This window comes from Phasianus colchicus, chromosome 13 (genome assembly GCF_987193195.1).
Source record: "Phasianus colchicus chromosome 13, bPhaCol1.hap1.1, whole genome shotgun sequence".
Classification (NCBI taxonomy): Eukaryota; Metazoa; Chordata; class Aves; order Galliformes; family Phasianidae; genus Phasianus; species Phasianus colchicus.
Genome location: NC_143448.1, coordinates 17,285,328 through 17,303,363, shown reverse-complemented (window position 1 = coordinate 17,303,363; position 18,036 = coordinate 17,285,328). Strand labels below are relative to the sequence as shown.

Genomic DNA, 18,036 nt, shown 5'->3' with positions numbered 1-18,036 from the left:
TAACAGTGTTTTTTGTGATGTAAATGCAAGCTGAAAGCAAATCTGTCAGACCGCAGATCTGATGATCAAAATGCTGATCCTGGTTGCTAAAGCCATATTTTATGTCTAACGCTTTCCTGTCTTAGCTTTTCTGTTTTGACTTTTCTTTCCTGAGATGCTCCACAGCACTTTGTGATATTCATTGTTAGAATAAAAATATCAAACTTATTCAGATTGCTTACAGTTAATAAAAGAGGAACCACACAGAGCAGACAGAACCATGCTAGTAGTGATCAAAACCCACACAGCAGTGGCAAAAGTTGTTTACAAAGATAGAGAAATCAGCATCATCACACCAACGTGTGGAAAAGTGCATCACAAACTGAACCAGAAATAGAAAATGAGGAAGGACTGAAAGAGTTACAGTGGCATCGCTGTGATCTCTCTGGAGGTGCAGAGTTTTGGAGGCATTGAGTTGCCATTTTTCACCCAAACACCATGGTTAGACCAGAATAAGCTCTGGAAAGTTACAAGACTAGAAAATCCATCTTCAAAACCTGCCTGATCACCTCTGTAGGTATTAATTTACTCATCCTTCTTTTGGTGAGAATTAAGGAAATTAATTAACACGACCCACAAACCAGAGTTCAATGGAAATCTCAGTAAGACTTAAAGCATTACCCAGACTGAACACTGCAGAAACACGCATGTTTATCTTTCAGATAAACAAGTTTGGAAACTTTCTTCTTTAGAATTTAGAATAGTGCTCTTAGATCTTAGAATTATCTTAGAATACCTCCTAAGCGTTGTCCAATACTAACTGCTGGACTAATTACAACAGTGAATCTTAATGATATATATATATATATGGCAAAATGTATTAACAGCGTTGCATCCCTAAATAAAAAATTACTTAACAGTATTTTGCACCCTTCACGCTGATCTGAGAGCAGTCTTCCACTTGTGGGAGGTGAGGGCAGGACAACACGCTCTATTTGCTTGAAATATCTTGAAATTCACAGTGATGCTCCTAAGCCGTGTTTCCACCCCACCAGCACTGCTAGCTGATATCCGCTGACTTTGACATAAAATTGAATGTACAATCAAACACACCACTGAGAAAAAGAGAAAAGTGGAAAGAAAAATGTCCCACCTCTCAGACTGGACTCCATTCTTTAGGGAGCCGACGTAACTTTTCTTCTTTTCTACGGGCATCACATCCACAAAGCCACCTTCTTCATCTGCAATGACTCCTGCGTGCACTGCACTTTTGCAGATACTGGAGCTCTGAAAAACACGCCAGCATTTTCACTTCCAAAAATCTGTATTTTACATCTGGATATTTACCTTCCTCATCAGCATCACGTATAAGAGGAGAATAAAAAAGAGTGGAGCCAAAAAGCTATGAAACAATTCTGCCATTCTTAAGGATGGTCACAGGTCAGATCTTGTGGGTCCAGGTCTCAAATGCAGAAGTGGAATGGGTGCAAGAAGATCCAGCACTGCTGCAGAGGACAAACAGCTGTTCCTGCAGCAGAGCTGTGCCTGGGACCCTGTCCAGGGCCAAAGCTGACTCAAGGGCAGATTTCCAGCCAGTGACTTTTTTGTCTGCACTGGAGAAACCACAGTGGTGAGACCTCTTTCCTATTGACCAGCCACCTTGGCAGACCTTATTCACCAGGTCTCTTGAAAAGCAGACACTCTTCCTGCATTAAGCTAAATGACCTCAAATTATCCGAGAGAGTTCACGTCCTTCTTTCTAGGAAAAACAGAATGGCTGCACCCACAGAGTGGAGTAGGCTTTGGGTAGCTGGATAGCCTCATTAGTTGGGTAGCCCATTGTCCCACTAGTTGGATAAACCATCGCAGCACAAGGCTACGCTGAGCTCAGGGGGATGTTAACACTTCTGGAAAGATTAAGACTTCTCCATCACGCTGCTCTCCTCAGTGTGCAGAGTCAGAAGAGTAGGAGGAACGCAAACATGAACAAATGATGACTAAGTTCCCAAAGCATCCAGGAAACAGAGTAAAAGCAGACGAGGTTTAGGCATACTATAAACTTGGCTATCAACTCTCTAAAGGATTTACATACAGCAAGCTGGAGCAACGACAAACAAAAATCAGCTTTGCACAGGGAACTGCAGCAGGTGAAAATCCCAACCCTATAAACTCCCTAATGGCTAAAAACCAAACTACCTCAGAACCAGTGCCAAGGGCAAACGTTCCCATCACCTATGTACAATACAGACCTTCTTGCAGCCATATATGGCAGGTTTGCCTTGTCCCCTATATATTTATCACTTTGGATAGCCTATCTCCTGGCAGCTCCCTGAATTTTGAGTGCCAATTTGGTATTTTACTTCTATAAATGGGCAAGGGAACAGTCTGTTTAGAAGGTATGCTGCAAATTTGCCCAAGTATGCAGTGGGAAATCTGCAAATCTAAAATTGGCTCATAAAATTAAGCTGTCCTGAATCAATTTGCAACACTCTCCACTGGGAGACATCCTAAACGATGTACTTCTGTTTTTTCCAGGACTTGCTGTTCTGCTGCTTGTTCAAACCTTTGACCAGAAGGCTTTTTATTGCCTTCCCAAATCCTCCTCTTATCACTTTGTTGGATCACTATCCTTTTCCATCCCAGTCCAAGTTGCTTTGATGCATTGCACACAGAGCTTTTGGAAGATGAGTCATTACGAGAATAAAGGCTTTTCCTCTCAAAGCCAGAAGTACAACAGCACAGACAACGCGATGACTTTCCATGGCGTGGCCCTTTTGCGTCTGCATCAACACGATGCAGGTCTCCTGGGATGCTCTGAGAGCTTTTCCCGCTGAAGTGGACTCTGAAGCACACACCATAAAATGACAATACTTCTTTATAGTGGGCCATTAGCAAGAGACTGAGACTTCACCCATAATTTCCTCATTAGTGGGACTGGTTTAATCATTAAGTTCCTTTCTCAAGAGGGTTGAGCCAGCCAGCTTGGTTAGCACGGGTGATAAACGTCTCCTTTGTTATGTAAGTGATCAATCCTCCTTCAGCTAATTGCCACAGAGTTGTGGATAAAGAGCCTTATCTCAAGAGCAGAGAGCCGTTTTCCCTCCCAGATCCATAGGGCTCCTGGGCAGAGATGAGGAGACGTCGCACTCAAGAGTCAGGCAGAATGACCAGTGACAGTGTCTTGCAGAAATTAAAAGCTCTTTTACAGCCCTGATAAAGCTCCCTAGGTGCTCACACAGCTCCAGCATCTCCTTAAAAACTGGGCAGCTCTTCAGCACAACCTCGTGCTGATAGACACTTCTGTCCTTCCTCCCCCATTTTTCCAACTCAGAAACCTCACCATGAGGTTAACCATGCATGGTCAGGTCACAGAATGGCTTGGGTTGGAAGGGAACTGAAAAGTTATCCAGTTCCAACCCCTCTGCCATGGGCAGGGTTGCCAACCACTAGATCAGGTAATGGATGCTAACAGGCCAAAGAGCACCTGGAAGAGCACTGATCAGAGACAGTGCAAAACACATCGTTTTCTTTTAGATAACTCATTTAATTTGACTCAACTGGAGCACATTTCCCCCAGGGCCATGAAGGTGCCACTCCAGATGTGCACATTCGTGGCTCTGGAGACAACCACTTGTCCCACCCAGCTCACTGTCTGCTTTAATTACATCTCAGCCAGGAGTAAACTCACAGCGTCCCCGTCTGGAGAGCATCCTGCTCTATTTGCACTCAGTGGCAAAAGGCTCTGCCCAAATTCCCCCTGCTTCTTTCTCTGGACAGCTTTCCAACCTGAGCACTTATCAGTATCCATTCCTCCCCCCTTTTGCAATAGATCTTTCACACCACCCTCAAACTCTTTTCTCCTATTGGCTTATTTTCTCCATTTTTCTACTCATTCTCCTGAAATCCAAAGTCCTTTCCTCTTTACACCCACAGGAGCCCAGAAAAAAAAGGTTAACCAACCCCTCTAAGGAATGACCAAATAGCTTTTCTCTTCCCCCCCCTTTTTTTTTTTTTTTACCCATTCCTATATCATGGTCCATGACCCAGTTTATGAATCCCCAAGGGGACAGTAGGAAATGGAACTTGGGCTTCATTGAAGGCCACTAATCCTTTTGCATCAGTACAGATCAGGAAGAAATGCCTGGATGCTGGTCCTCACCTAAAACCCTGTCATTGCAAGCCGTGTTCAGGGGTAATCTGAGGTAGTGAAAGAAAGAGAAAACTATTTCCCATTTCCTGCAAGCCAGAGCATGCAAGGAGGGGTAGGGCAGCAGCTGTACAATGGTTTTCCATGTGAGCAGAATAGTTTGTGCAGCTTGAGTAAAATTAAAAAAAAAACAAAAAAAAACACATTTTCCCCTAATTATTGTATGATTTCCATAGGAAGTGTTTCTCAGGAATGTGCACAGCTCCACACTGACCCCACATAGGGAGTGTAGGAGCTCACTGGGACCCACCATCGGCCCCAAAGCACGCTCCTGAGGCCAGACACCAGCCTGGGAGAGCTGGCGTTTCCAAAGGCAATCTTCAGCAGGAAGAAAAAAAAAAAACGAGGCACCCGCAGATGGAAAAATGTTGAAACCCAGTTTTTAGAGGCCTAATATTAAGAGATTTCAAGAAAATGACTCTCTGCCTAGTTTTAGCATCAAGTCTCTGCTCATCCCCATGATCAGAGTTTAGAAAAACAAACCAATAAAACCAACTTGCATGCTTTCTTTCCACTGCTCCGTGCTGTGTTCTGACTACTCAAAAACACTGTTCAGCTCCCAGAATTAGGACAGGAGGGGGAAGATGGACTATTTTTGCCAACAACATACCGTGGCTGAGTATGTAGGCTATATAGTATAAGCCTATATAATATAATACCCTGTGGTATTTATCTGTAGGTCTCAAAACACTTCAGCAAGACAAGACAAACACTACCACCATTTCACATGCATCACTCCCCAGTCACAGAGAGGTTAAATGACTCATCAAATCCCAGAAGAAGTCATCGACAAACACTGGGAGGGATCCCCAAGCTTCTCTGGTGCCATTTCTTCCTTGATGCACATTGACCCCATGCCCACACTGTGATAACCACGACAAGTTTTGTTGCAGAGCCACCCCTCCTCAGACATCGCATCACACAGGGCCATCAAGGAAAGGAGCATACTCACATCTGCATAAATGTTTGTGCCAAACACCGGTGCCCAGTAGGATGGCTCGTCTTTACAGTGGGCTGGACAATAAATCCTAGAAAACAATTTATTCAGATTTATTCTCCATGTCAAGGCTCAACAGGAAAGCAAGCTGCATTCTTGGGAGATTTCAAGTGCCTGCATCTGGTCTGCAGGTGGCAACAGTGAATCTAATTATTGGCTCCCCTCAGATGACTTTTGGTAGTTGGTGTAGAGCTTCAAATCGAGGGCATTAGAGCAGTAAAAGAGGGATTCATCTCCCATGGCATTTTCAAAGTGGAGTTCTTATAGCTCCCAGACCCTTCCTGACTCATCTGCCCAAAAAACCTCCACTCTCGTTGGCTCTCAGATTGGAGATCTCAGCAGCCCTGCTCCCCTACCACCTCTCCTTCTCCCAAGCAGAGTGAGTTGCAATGGAACACGACTTGCACACACTTACCTGGGGCAATGGGTCGCAGGCTTTTTGAACTGGCACAGCTCAGCTACTGTGGCATAGCAATCCAGTGTCTGTGCTGTGGAAATAAATACAGAGAGATAACATCAATAGGCCAAGTAGCCAAATCAAAATTATGATTCTTTGAAGGAGGGAGATTCACTCAAAAACATACAGAACCTGAGGATGTTTAAAAAGTAGAACTCTACAGTATTTATTTACTCATCATAAGAAATTTTTGTAATTATGATGGGTCACTCTTACTAACCAACTTCATACATAGTTTGTGATTCATTATGCCATTCCTTACACTTATTACATTAGGATTTTTTTTTTCTCCCCAGTTTTTATACAGTGTTCACACAGTAGACTCAGGCCTTCTTATAAGGAAGGCTTACCTCCTGTCACGTTACTATCAGCAGCTCATCACATTGCAGCTGATCCATCACCAGAAAATGCTGTTGGAAATGGCCAGTTATGACCATTCTCTGCACCTTCCTTCCTCTTAGATCCCTACAGAAATTTGTAATATGCAATGGTGGAATTACCCATAAAGGGTGATGGATCAATACCCTTCCGGGGTTTAGTTGTGGTATGGGGCCATTTCACATGATCACTTAAAATGAAAAAGAGAACTGTATGAATGATATCTTCAAGCACCTCATAAAACTCCAGCAACAACAATTTCTTCTCAACTTGACAAACTCTATACTTACTTGCAACTTTGGAAACCATGAATGCGTTGGAAGGTTTATTTTTCCTGCAAAACAAGCGGGGAAAAGTATTAAAGATACACAAAATAAATTTACTTGAATCGCTGTGAATATATACGAGTAACAAAGACAACTGAACATTTGCTTGTATTGAAAGCAAATACAAAAACTTGTTCCCAAAGGTCTTACCTGAAAGATTCCACGCCGTTCCTGGTAGACTTCACAAAGACCTGCGTCCTCCCCTTCCTTGTAATATCAACCAGTCCTCCCTTGTTGTCCAGGATGCCATAGTGAATTGCAGCCCGACATATGCTTGATGACTGAGAAGAGCACAGCAAATAATATATAAAATAAATCTCATTCACAGAGCAGCGCTGACCAACAGCTCTGCAAAGCATGAAGAAACAAAACCACCAAATGCCAAATGGAAAATAACCTGATACAACCCTTTGGAATCTGGTTGTTAGATCTTACTCTCCTGACACAACCTTATTCTTTTCCTATTATTACTATTATTTAAGCTTGGTTGAATGGCAAAATATTTTTAAGTAAAAAAACGTACACTTAGATATAATTTAGAAGAAAAGCAGCACTGGAAATTCACAACCAGTAGGAAATTTTTCCACTTCTCAACAGAACATTCAAACTCAAGATATTTCTGCTGAAACCACTTGCAGGAGGAGGATATCTGCAATCACAGAAGTTGCAGGGCAAAAATATGACATGTAGTCACACACCAGTGGTGAGAATGGGGAAAGCAACCATAAAATGCACAAATAGCCTTTTATATTCAAACTTCCTTTGCTCCAAAAGAAGTTTTGATGGGAAAACAGTACTAGCTCAAGATCCAGCAGATCATCCCAGAATATTTCATTGTTTCAGTGTTTGTAGTGTGAAGTTTCTGTTGAGATTGACCACTCTAAAAAAGAGACCCTTAGAAGAGCTGCCTAGTGATCCCTATCCATCACTTCCCATGGGTTTTATTGTTAAGGGCATTTATGACAGAATCAAGACTGGAATCACTTTGCCTTTCCAGACAGCTTCTTTTTTCATCACTAAGATGAGGAAAATACAGATAGTCTTTATTAACACCCAAATTATAGCACCACAACTGGAGAAAATAGGAAAATCCAAATTACACCAAAATCATTGGCGGTTCCCGTTTCTGTTATTACCACTAGCTTCCCACAGATTACATCTATAAGCTTTTTAAAAGTACTTACACTCTCATAATAAAATGTTCCAAAGATCTTTCCCTTACTGTACAAGCAGCCAGCTGGGCACAGATACCTAGTGAAGATATATATCTTTGAGGGTGGCGAGAAAACAATTCAAGAAAAACAGACTTCGATTCTATTTCATTTAATAGTCATTCCATTCATTTCACGTAACTCTTCCATTTAAGAACAAGATTGCAAAATAACTACTTTTTAGAACAGTTTCTCCACCCTCCTTAAAAAACCCGACCAATATTTAGATTCTGTGGATTTGGTTTTTCTCCAAGTGATAAACTGTCCCGTTCTTTGCAGAAACCTTAACCAGAAGTTCTCGACTGCCTGGGAGGGGACGAGCCATGAATTATTGGTCTGGCTTTGACAGCAGTGGAACGTACAAGAAAGGTTCAGAAGTGACTCTGCCAACATTTATTAAATGATTTTGGACACCTGGAACTGTGGGTCATGATGGCTGCATAAAAAACTGAGTCACTTTGCAGCTAGGCTTGGCTGAGGGCTTTATATTTAAAAAAAAAAAAAAAAAAAAAAAGGCTTTTTTCAAAGAGATCTATTTAGTTACAAAAATAAATGTAGTATAGGCTATGTCTTGTTTGCAAGGACCTCAACATTTTTAGCCCATTTTTTCCTGCGCTGCTCCAAGGGGTATCAATAAAACATTACCTGTTGCATGTTGAGCCTCTGCATTTGTCTCTCATCTTGGTCTCACAGGTAATGACTTGTGCTGGGAAAAAAAATAAAAAATAAATTAAAAACAAACAAAGAAACAAACAGAAAACACAGTACAAATTAAAAACAGTATGTTGTAAGAGGAAAGAGACCACCACACCCTGCTTTGGGCACCATGCACCTTTCCAAGAGGTCTTTGGTGCAGTGAGGTTAAATTTCAGTGCAGACCAAGCAGCCTGGAGCTGTTGGTGCCTCTTGATCTATTTACCTAAGACAGGTGTTTTTGGGAGTATTAACAGCAAAGAAACATTTGACAGCCAAAGGCTTTGATTTACAGCTGAATACAGACAGCACTTTTCATTCTTCATTTAATTACAGACCTTGAGATGCTGGTGGGTAAGCTTGAAAAGGATGCATTTGCTTGTCTCACCTTGTTTTCAGAATGACTGGTTTGATGAACTGAACACGACTAAGTACTACCAACAGAACATATCACTTCAGAAATCATAGAATGGCTTGGGTTGGAAGGCACCTCAAAGATCATCTGGTTCCAACCCCTGTCACAAAAAGTCTTTACAAGCAAGAAATAGAAAGGAAACCAACTAAAATCCCCAGAAAACTGAATACATAAAATTTTAAATGGGGAATGAAACCAATGCCTCCTAGATCGACTATTGATACGAAGACTTGTGGTTCATCAATACTTTCTTTAGATGCTCCATCCCTGAAGATGTTCAGGGCTGGGTTGGATGGGGCTACGTGCAATCTGAGGTGCAATCCGATTTAGTGGTTGGCAACCAGCCCACATCAGGGGTTGGAGCTGGATGGCCTTTGAGGTCCCTCCCAACCCAACCATTCTTGTGGTTCTGGGTTCTTTTAAGAAACAGATGAGTATTGCACACTGATGTGCAGGTGGCTTTTCAATGTTTTGCCGCTTACTTCTGAAAGAACAAAAGCAACAGACTGCCTTACTCATGTAGGAGTTGGAGGTGGTTTTCTTGGGCTTGATGGTTTTGCTGGGCTCATTCTCTGGAGGATGGAACCACACGGGCTTGTGCTCTGAGAGCTGTGGGGTCTCCACTTCGTTGGTCTCATCCGTCTCGGTGATGTAGGGGTCTTCATAACGATAATCTTGTTAGAAAGGAGAAATTATTAAAAATAATTGCAGTGTTCACATCAAGTGGGAAATCAGATTTCTCTATCAGAATGGTGCTTCAGCCAGTCCTCCAGTGAAGCACAGCTCCTGTGTGACCCTTGCCAAGTCCCAGTTCAGACGTCCTCGGTGCCTCCATCCCTCTGAGCCCCCACCCCACTCATAGTGCCCCCATCTTTCACAGCCTCCCACTGCATAACCAACTGCCTGCTGTTGCAGCCCAGCAGAAGGATTTGGGAAATGAAGCCAGAAGATTTCATTCCACTTGGCCATTCCTATTTTCATTCTCATCAGTGAGGAAGGGGATGATGCAAAGAAATGGATGACGAGAGGCTCCCAACACAGCACTGATGTGACCTCTGCAGTTCCCATCTGAAACCCAAGGACTTCCCCCAGTCCCAAGTAGAAAGAGATGAATACAGCAAAATAACCCTCTGCTTTGGGCAAGCCTCCCAAGCAGGGAGCTGCCTGTTTCTAAAATCCCAGCTCTTCATGAAGGAAAACACATGGCAAGGAAAAAAAAAAAAGAAAAGAAAAAAAAGCCCTTGATGCATGACCCCAGAAAATCCCACTTGCTCTGAGAGCAGCACTGCTTCACTGGAGATTTCCCAGCAGCAATAATATTTTTCACTCCGTGTCTATCGACCGCTATTCCAACAGAGCTCCTCCTCTCTTCCCAGAGACACGAATCGCTGTGTTTGATTTGCAGCCGTGAAAACCAAAGTGAGGAAAAAAAAAAAAGTAGGAAAAAAAAGAAAAAGAAAAGGGAATCGCTCGTCCCTGGCCAGGATCTGCCCACCCACGTCGCCTCCAGTAAGCGCTGGTGGAACATTCCCTTCCCAAACAAACCCTGTGAGGATGGGAGCGCTTCTGCCCACAGCCTGCCAGCCCCAAGCCCTGCCCCAGCTCCAAGCCAAACCCATGCAGCTCCTCCATCCTGCAATCGCTCACATTTTCACGTTGAATCCGGGCAAATCAGCGCCTTTCAGTTGACGATTTACCATTACACCACAATGCTTAGTTATTGAGGGTGGGTAATTAAAAGCCACGACTGCTCCTAATGAAACGTTTCCAGGTGAAAGCTGGCTGCTGCACAGCACCCTGACCCCCAGCCCCACGTACCTTTGTAGCAAAGGTTGTTCTGGCAGCCACCCCCGTAGCTGGGGGGGCACTCAGAGCAGGGGCGGCCGTTCTTGTATGGAGCTTCTCCAATCCAGTTGCCTCTGCAAGCACAGGAGCAATGCATGCTCATCAGACAGTCCTCCAAGCCCCACATTCTTCAGCCACTGACACTAAAGGTGTGGGGAAAATGGGTATTTCTGTTCTCCATGCATAGGTAAGTGTGAAAAAGGCAGCTTGTCCCCTTTTCTATCCAACACTTGCTTTCAGCAATCCTGTCCATCCAAGTTACCAATCTCCCATCAGTATCTGCAGCCCCCGTGCAGCAGCACAGGCCAGGTAGGGGCACAACTCTTGCCATTGAGGAGCTGCTCCATTTTCTATCTGGAGCCATCCCCAAGAGCAAGGTGCAGAAATCCACACCTCCCCCCTGCACAACTGCACAGTCTGAGAAGCAGAGCAGCACTGCACCTTTCCTCTTTGCCCAGCGTGCAAACAATTGTGCCTTTGAGGCTGCAGAAACATCATCCCAGTCTGGAGCAACAGAGCAAAGAGCAACCAAACAGCCCAGCAAAGCCTTGTGAGAAAAACAGTCTTCCTCATTTCACCTTCAAGATGATGATTTTAGGAGTTTCCTCAAATAAATTGTGTGAGCCTTTACATTAAACTCCACTGTGAATACTGTGATTCAGTAAGCACATGTAGCTCAGCAAATTACTGCATTTTCTCAAGGAAGTACCCAATAACCAAAGCCCTCCTTGGCCCTCTCTGTTGCAAGCATTAGGGGCTGAGAAGGTTAATGGAGCTGGAGCTCAGCCCGTAGCTCTCAACCCTTTGGTTATTGCTCTTTCAGCCGTCTCCACCTATAAGGCTAGATGAGGACAATGCACACAGATGCCAGAGAGAAGAGATTAAGCAAAAACGGCAGAAAGAGTATTTTTCCATCCAGCAGGATGGTGTGCAGAGCAGCCCAGCTTGCAATGGGAATTCTGCAGGAGACAGTGGGATTCCATGTATGGAGCAGGTTGTTAAATCCCAAACTGCCCAGCAGCATCAGTAGCCAACGTGGGGAGGGGGTTTCAGCAACACACCCACGGGCATTGCCTGGCTTGTGCTGTGAGCTCTGGCTTTGGCTGCCAGCCCTATCTCACACACCTTTTATCTCAGCATCATTCTGTCCTATGACTTCCAGTGGCTCTGAGCCACACACAGCAATTTCTTTCTTTCTTTTTTTTTTTTTTGTAAGTTTTAAACTGTAAGCAACCCTACTGTTCCTTCTGGGCAGCTGGGGCAAAGAGGCTGCTGCTGGAAGGGCAGGCAACAGCATTAATCAGCCCCATCCCTTCCAGCTGCTGAGCCTCGCCTGGCAGCATGCTCCACTCCAACCTCGCCATCTCCTGCTCTCCTTGCCATGGCAGCAACATCAAAGCTCCAGCCTGGCCCCAGCCCCTCCTTCGCTTTTCCAGGCAATGCTCAGCAGTGTTGAACCAGCTTCGTGCTGCAGTCTAAAGTAAAAATTTAAAGCCACAACCGCCAGTCTAGACTGCCTGAAATCTCTTCCCCAGATCCTGGGCTAGTTAAGTAACCTTCCAGCACAGGGTCTGGGAAAGCAGCAGGGTTCAGCCCATCCGCCTTACTTGGGCGAGTAATTGCAGACCAGGTAGACGGCGTTCTCCCAGATCTCTCCCCAGACATTCATCTGCTTGCAGACGTTCACGGCACAGCCAATCTTGTTTGTTGTGGCCCAGACTATCTGCAAGGACAACGTGCTTATTGAGAACCAGCAAGACATGGGGGGCACGTGTTGCAGTGACACGGGATGCAGAGGGGATGCGGAGTATGGATACAAATACATCTTTTTTACCTGAGTGTAATGCGTGCACATGGGGCCTGTGCATTTATCTGGGCACCACGGGTTGCACTCATGTGGGTACGGATACGAGTAATCCTTGACTTCATCATACCAGGATTGGACATGGAAAGCAGGAGAGCGATACCTGGAGGAGCAAAACACAGGCATGGCTGAGAACACCCACCCCTCAAGTTATCACCAGCCCCTTTGTCATCCAACAGCACTTGTGCACTCCTGGCTTATTGCAAGGCAGCATCTTAGTTTTTAACACAAGCTTTGTGAATTTTACACTACGCTTTCTTAAGGCAAGTTTGTCTCATTGAGAAGGTGTTGCTTAAAAAACTCAGTAACGTGGAAAAAAAAAATCTAAGTGAAAATGTTGAAGACGATTTCTTCCCCAAAATTCACAGCTCGCTCTGACTTTCTGTATTATTTATAGGTTTGACATGTCCTTCAAACACTGCTGACCTGAAATGTCCTCCTGCCTTTTCCACCTAACTACATAAAACTTCTCGTTTGGCAGAAAGCTGTGTTTTGAAAGCAAACAGAAGTGAAGGTTTGCCAAACAGCTTCACCTGAAAGCCACCATGTACCGACTTCACCACCAGGCCGTTTGCTAAATCTGGATGCCCATTAGCAGTTCCTACTGTAAGACCTTTGACAGGAAGCAAACTTTCCCCCCTCCCATCAAACCAAAGGGTAGTGCAGAGTACTTGGGGCACTGCACGTGCTCCCCACCTTATTGCAGCTATTTCTTTATGCAGCAAACTCCTGCGTGTGCTGCATGTACTCGGTGCAAACTATGCACAATGCTTTGCAATCTGAGGCAGCACTGGTGTTGCTTGTGCTGTTTAGGAGAACGTGAATGGTGTTAAAATTATCTGGAGAAATGCGTTGGCATTTTGTATGCTATGTACATAGTGAGCAAGCAGAGCAATCTGCAAATTCTGTCTCGAAGGAGAAGAGCATTTCAAACACTTTTTATTGCTTTCATCAGCTCACAAGAAGCAGGCAGCCAGCAATACAAATGATATCATTACCAACTGTAGTTTGCTCTTCCAGCCAACTCTTCATTAAAAATCATTCATTAGAAGTGTTTTAAAAACATGAATCTCATGATGTCATTACGCGAATACTTTCCGAATTCTATTTTACAAAAGAGGAAATTGAGGCAATCAAGTTAAGGCCCGTTCTTGAAAGTGCTGAGATAAATCTGATTTCTTTTTCCCCCCAGTGATTGCAGTGGGAGCAAGATTGGATCTACCACCATCAATAACCCATAGCCATCTCGAGCATCTGTAGGACAGCCAAGAACAGCCTGATCTTTTGACTTTGTTTCCAGTGGATTAACCACTCAACTTTCCAATCATTATTTAATTCTCCAATACAAATGAGCCTGATATTTTTTTTTATATCAGGCCAATTTCACACCAGCAAATTTCCATTACTTTCAAGCAAGTTGTACCCGATTTACAATAGCATAACTTGTTGATCCATTAAAGTTTCCATACACATACAAAATATTTGCTTTACAAAGTAGGCTTATTCTATAAAGACTTAATGACAGGGGCGTAACAATAAGCAAATTTCACCATAGGATGAAGAAGCAAATCCTTTTGTAAGTCTTAACTTCATCTTCTCAGCCAGATTAAGAAGTCTAGATTCAAAACCTTCCCCAGGACGATGAAAAAAAAATAAATGTGCAAAGTTGTTTCAATAAAGACAAATTAAGAGCTGAGCAAATATTTATAGAAAATATGGCATGAGAAAAGTCAAAAGATTTAGATGAGTTCTCAAGCAGCAGCAGTGGCTATTAGCAAGGAGCATCCCAGATCTTACCTGCCCCAGTGAACTGCCAGGTTCTGTCCAATGGACCTGATGAGGGCACTGGGCCCATGGTCCCAGATGCACTGCTGGGCCCAGGCGTGGGCTGATCTTTCCAGCTCATCGTCCCAGGTCTACAGGAAGAAAGGAGGGAAAAGAACAGGTCACTTCATCCTCTTAAGAGCATTAGATTGAGAGAGTCAACCAGCAGCAACGAGTGGGGAAAGTGAGACTGAAGTACAGCTCATCCCTGGTGCCCAGCCTTGCGATGTCAGCACGTTTCAGTGATGTACTCATACCTAAGAACGTGTTTCTAAAGACAACTGCCTGCCACAGAAGCACAGGGCTCTACAGGGCCTCTTAATTTTCCTCCTCAACGACATGCTCCTTAGGAAGTACTCTGCATAAGTCAACGTAACAAATAGCTCTGGCAAGACCTCAAGAACTCATCTAGACAATCCACCCTAAAATACAGCGAGACATTCTTGGCGCGTGGTTTTCTAACCCAGTCAAAAAAAATATAGAAATAAATAATCAGACATTCTAGTGTTTTCCTCATGGCACCTATATTTGACATCTGCAAGATTTACAACACAAGATGCCTCGGTGTATGATTTTCCATCTGTTGGCCATAACACTGGGACATTTCCTTGCTCTCCCACCCCCTGGGACTCCAACAGTGAATGTGCTCCTGCTCCCCACTACGAACACAGCCCACGCCCCTAAGAAAGGATGAGCACATAGCTGCTGTGCCAGTATGGGGCTGAGCCTCTTGCTCCTATCTCCTCCACCCCACATAACTATTGAGCCAACTGATGGACGCAGCCAAACTCAGAGATGGCAAAATCCCAAAACTTCTAAGCCAGGATCACCCTCATTAAAACTGGCATCAGGTTAGAAGTGACAAATCCCACTGAAGCTCCCACTGAGGAAAAGGCCTCAGACATCACTGAGTATCACCCAGTTACACGCCAAGTGAGAGCTCAGATGCTATCCAACAGCATATATGAAAGCAGTCTCCCTTGGCTTCGCTATCCAGGAGAGCATTTGTTTTAAAGGCCAGACTTGCTGGATCTGGTAGACAATGCTCTGAATTCATTGTGTGATCTCTGACAGCTGCTCTATTTAAATCAGTCCTAGGAGGATAATTCATTGGGTTTAAAATATTATTGCACATTCCTACAAATAAAACCAAAACGAACAGAGACCATTCAGCTCCAGGGCCAGATTACAGCCCCTTCAGATGCTGCAACCAGCTGACCCCTCCCAGTCCTACCTTCTGCGTAAGAAAAGCAACTTGTCATCTCAGCCATATTAAAGGAGCTATCAGAAACCACTTGGAAGGCAGTTAGACTCTCTAACATTTGAAAAATATTGAGTGTTTATACTAAGCAAGCATTGAGCACAGTCTCAGGCAGTTCCAACTGGGATGGGGAATGATAGGAAATTGTTTGTCTCCTGGAGCTCGGTGTGTCTACACCATCTTCAGAAGGTAAATTTGAGCAAAGCTAACAGCACAGACCTCTGAGAAGAGCTTATCATTAAGCCTCCTCAGCAAATTGAAATCCAGAGCTGCTCCGAGCTCAGCAGCTTGGCTTTGAACTGAGCAGTGGCCAAGCAAATTCTGCAAAACCCCGTGTGGATGCAACTCCGACAGTGGGAATGAAACCATTTTCCATCTCAGCCCTCCAACTCCTTGAAGGTGTATGGGATCCGACCCACCGCATCCACATTTCCAAACCCCTGTTTGGAGCAGACTATTGCAATTGTGCCCAGACACACAGCCTTTTGTGGTCTCCCACTTTGTGCAACAGGCAATGGCCGGCCACAGTCCGCCTTCCCATCCAACACACAAGCCACAGAAACTCTCCCAAGAAGTTACACGCTGCTGGGACTTCAGACTTTCTAGCAGAGCACTATTCTCTGCAGCCTCAAAGGCACAGGCATTCCAAGTCTCCTAATTTAACGCAGAGACTTTATGAGCAATAGGCTATTAAATGGAAATTGATGTGAACATATGTTACATCTTCCTTTGATGCCTATGGATAGAATAAATGAGGTTAGACAAAAGACACTCAACAGGCAATCGGGAGCGAGCCACGTTTCTGCATGGCTTTGCACTTGGTGAGTAGAGAAGCTCATTTCTGCAGGCGTCAGATTACAAAGCCATCCCATTTAAATTAGAGCTGTTATTTGCCTATTTCTTCTCAGACGTGAATGCGGTCAGGAGCCTGGAATCATTTCAGAGCAATAAACATTAAAAAAAAAAAATAATAATAATAATAAAAAAAAGATTTCAGACTTTCCCAGCTACACTTGCAAGAATTCTTTATGCCAAAATTCAAAGCAGTATCTATGAAGAATACCAAAGCCAGAGGAACTGCGTGTTGTACACTCAGTTTCTTATACCTCTTCTGCAACAATCTGGCAAAGCAGCTTCTCACTCTTTGGGGAACAAGGTTGCATTCAAATTCTCCCCTTTTCCATTGAGGCTTTCTGCTATCAGACCACTCTGATCACAAGCAGCTCCCTTGTTTTGAGGACACCCACCCAGCCCATTACTGACTTCCCAAGCAGGGGTTTCTAAGAGCCTGTCGGTACACAAGATTCCAAGTGATTTAGTACATGGATTCTCCTTCTTATTCCTGCAGATCTGAAGCTGACTTTCAAAATCTGGTATGCATCATACATGTAAAATATATACATTGCATCCATATCTTATAATGCAATAATCCTATAATACAATTAAAAGCCTCTACCCTACTGTTAAAAGGAAGAATGAATACCTTATACACAAAGAACTCTTTTTTTTCCAGTCTGAACAATTTTGTTTTAACCATCTGTCTTTGGGCCTCCACAAGAGGAAAGATTTCTGCCTTTCATCACTGCTGAAAGCCATCTGAAAAGGTCAGGGTGTCTTAGGAACTGTTGTGTTCTTTCTACTCCGGGTTCATTAACAAGGAGTTTGCTATGGTCCTGGCTCCTGCTCACCACTCTTGCATACTCCAAAGCCACAATGGAAGTGTTGCTCATAGAGCTGCTGTAGAGTTTGAGCAACTGCACTGGGAAGATAAACACTGCTCACGCCTGGCCCATGACAAAGTCTGTATTTCAGTTTCCACCAACGCTGAATACATGTACTGGCTTTTAATTAATTATACAAACCCAGCAGCAAAACTGTTTCTTTCTCCACTCCACCTTTATCCTATCTGCATATGCAGTAACTCTTTTGATCCCTGGGTGAGTCATGGGACTTACTGTGCATTTCTTTCTTACTAATTGCCTCCTCTGACTGAAGCTCACATGGTAGTAGATAAATATGCCTTGTTCCTGGTTTATATTAGCTCCCTTTGTCGCTTAAATACATCAGATACAGAACTGGGACATTCACAAAGCAGCGTTTGGAGACTGATGGCCAGGAACACTTTCTACTTCGTTATCCACAAATTAGTGCAGCACGTCGCCTGTGACGCTCCACGCTGGCTCCAAAGGGAAAGAGAAAAGTTTATATACAGTGCTAAAGACAGACCATCCTCTTAAACAAGTCCAAATGAGAAATGTCCTACGCAGAACAAAGGATTAAAGTGAAATTCACATTCAGAATACACGCTGCATTTCCAAGTAACGTTGGGTAAACACGATGACATGAAAGACTGATTATAGCCTTTCCAAGGAGCACCGTCGTATACTCAGCTTCTTTCTTCGCAGCATATAGGGCCCTTTCATTTGCCCTCAATCGGCCATAAAGCCACTAGAAAAGCACACTGAGCAAAGACAAACATAAAAGCGCGACCGCGCTGCGAGCGTAAATAGCAGTCGGCCAGTGTGCAGTCCGCAACTGCAGCCCTCTCAGATCCTCCGAGCCAACCAAAACACACTTGG

The 18,036-nt window shown here is 44.0% G+C and overlaps 1 protein-coding gene across 2 annotated transcripts in view; it reads right to left on the bottom strand.

Annotated features, from left to right (window-relative positions):
- Positions 1–18,036, bottom strand: part of CRISPLD2 (cysteine rich secretory protein LCCL domain containing 2) — a 33,118-nt gene that overhangs the window by 4,443 nt on the left and 10,639 nt on the right. For both annotated transcript variants that reach the window (XM_031614945.2, XM_090149432.1), the window contains exons 4-15: positions 14,170–14,288; positions 12,343–12,475; positions 12,116–12,231; positions 10,482–10,582; positions 9,179–9,337; positions 8,201–8,261; positions 7,529–7,595; positions 6,495–6,625; positions 6,309–6,352; positions 5,599–5,671; positions 5,139–5,214; positions 1,133–1,266 (exon numbers count right to left, since the gene is read on the bottom strand). In XM_031614945.2, the coding sequence (XP_031470805.1) occupies positions 1,133–1,266; positions 5,139–5,214; positions 5,599–5,671; positions 6,309–6,352; positions 6,495–6,625; positions 7,529–7,595; positions 8,201–8,261; positions 9,179–9,337; positions 10,482–10,582; positions 12,116–12,231; positions 12,343–12,475; positions 14,170–14,288 (1,214 nt within the window). The remainder of the gene's footprint in view (positions 1–1,132; positions 1,267–5,138; positions 5,215–5,598; positions 5,672–6,308; positions 6,353–6,494; positions 6,626–7,528; positions 7,596–8,200; positions 8,262–9,178; positions 9,338–10,481; positions 10,583–12,115; positions 12,232–12,342; positions 12,476–14,169; positions 14,289–18,036) is intronic.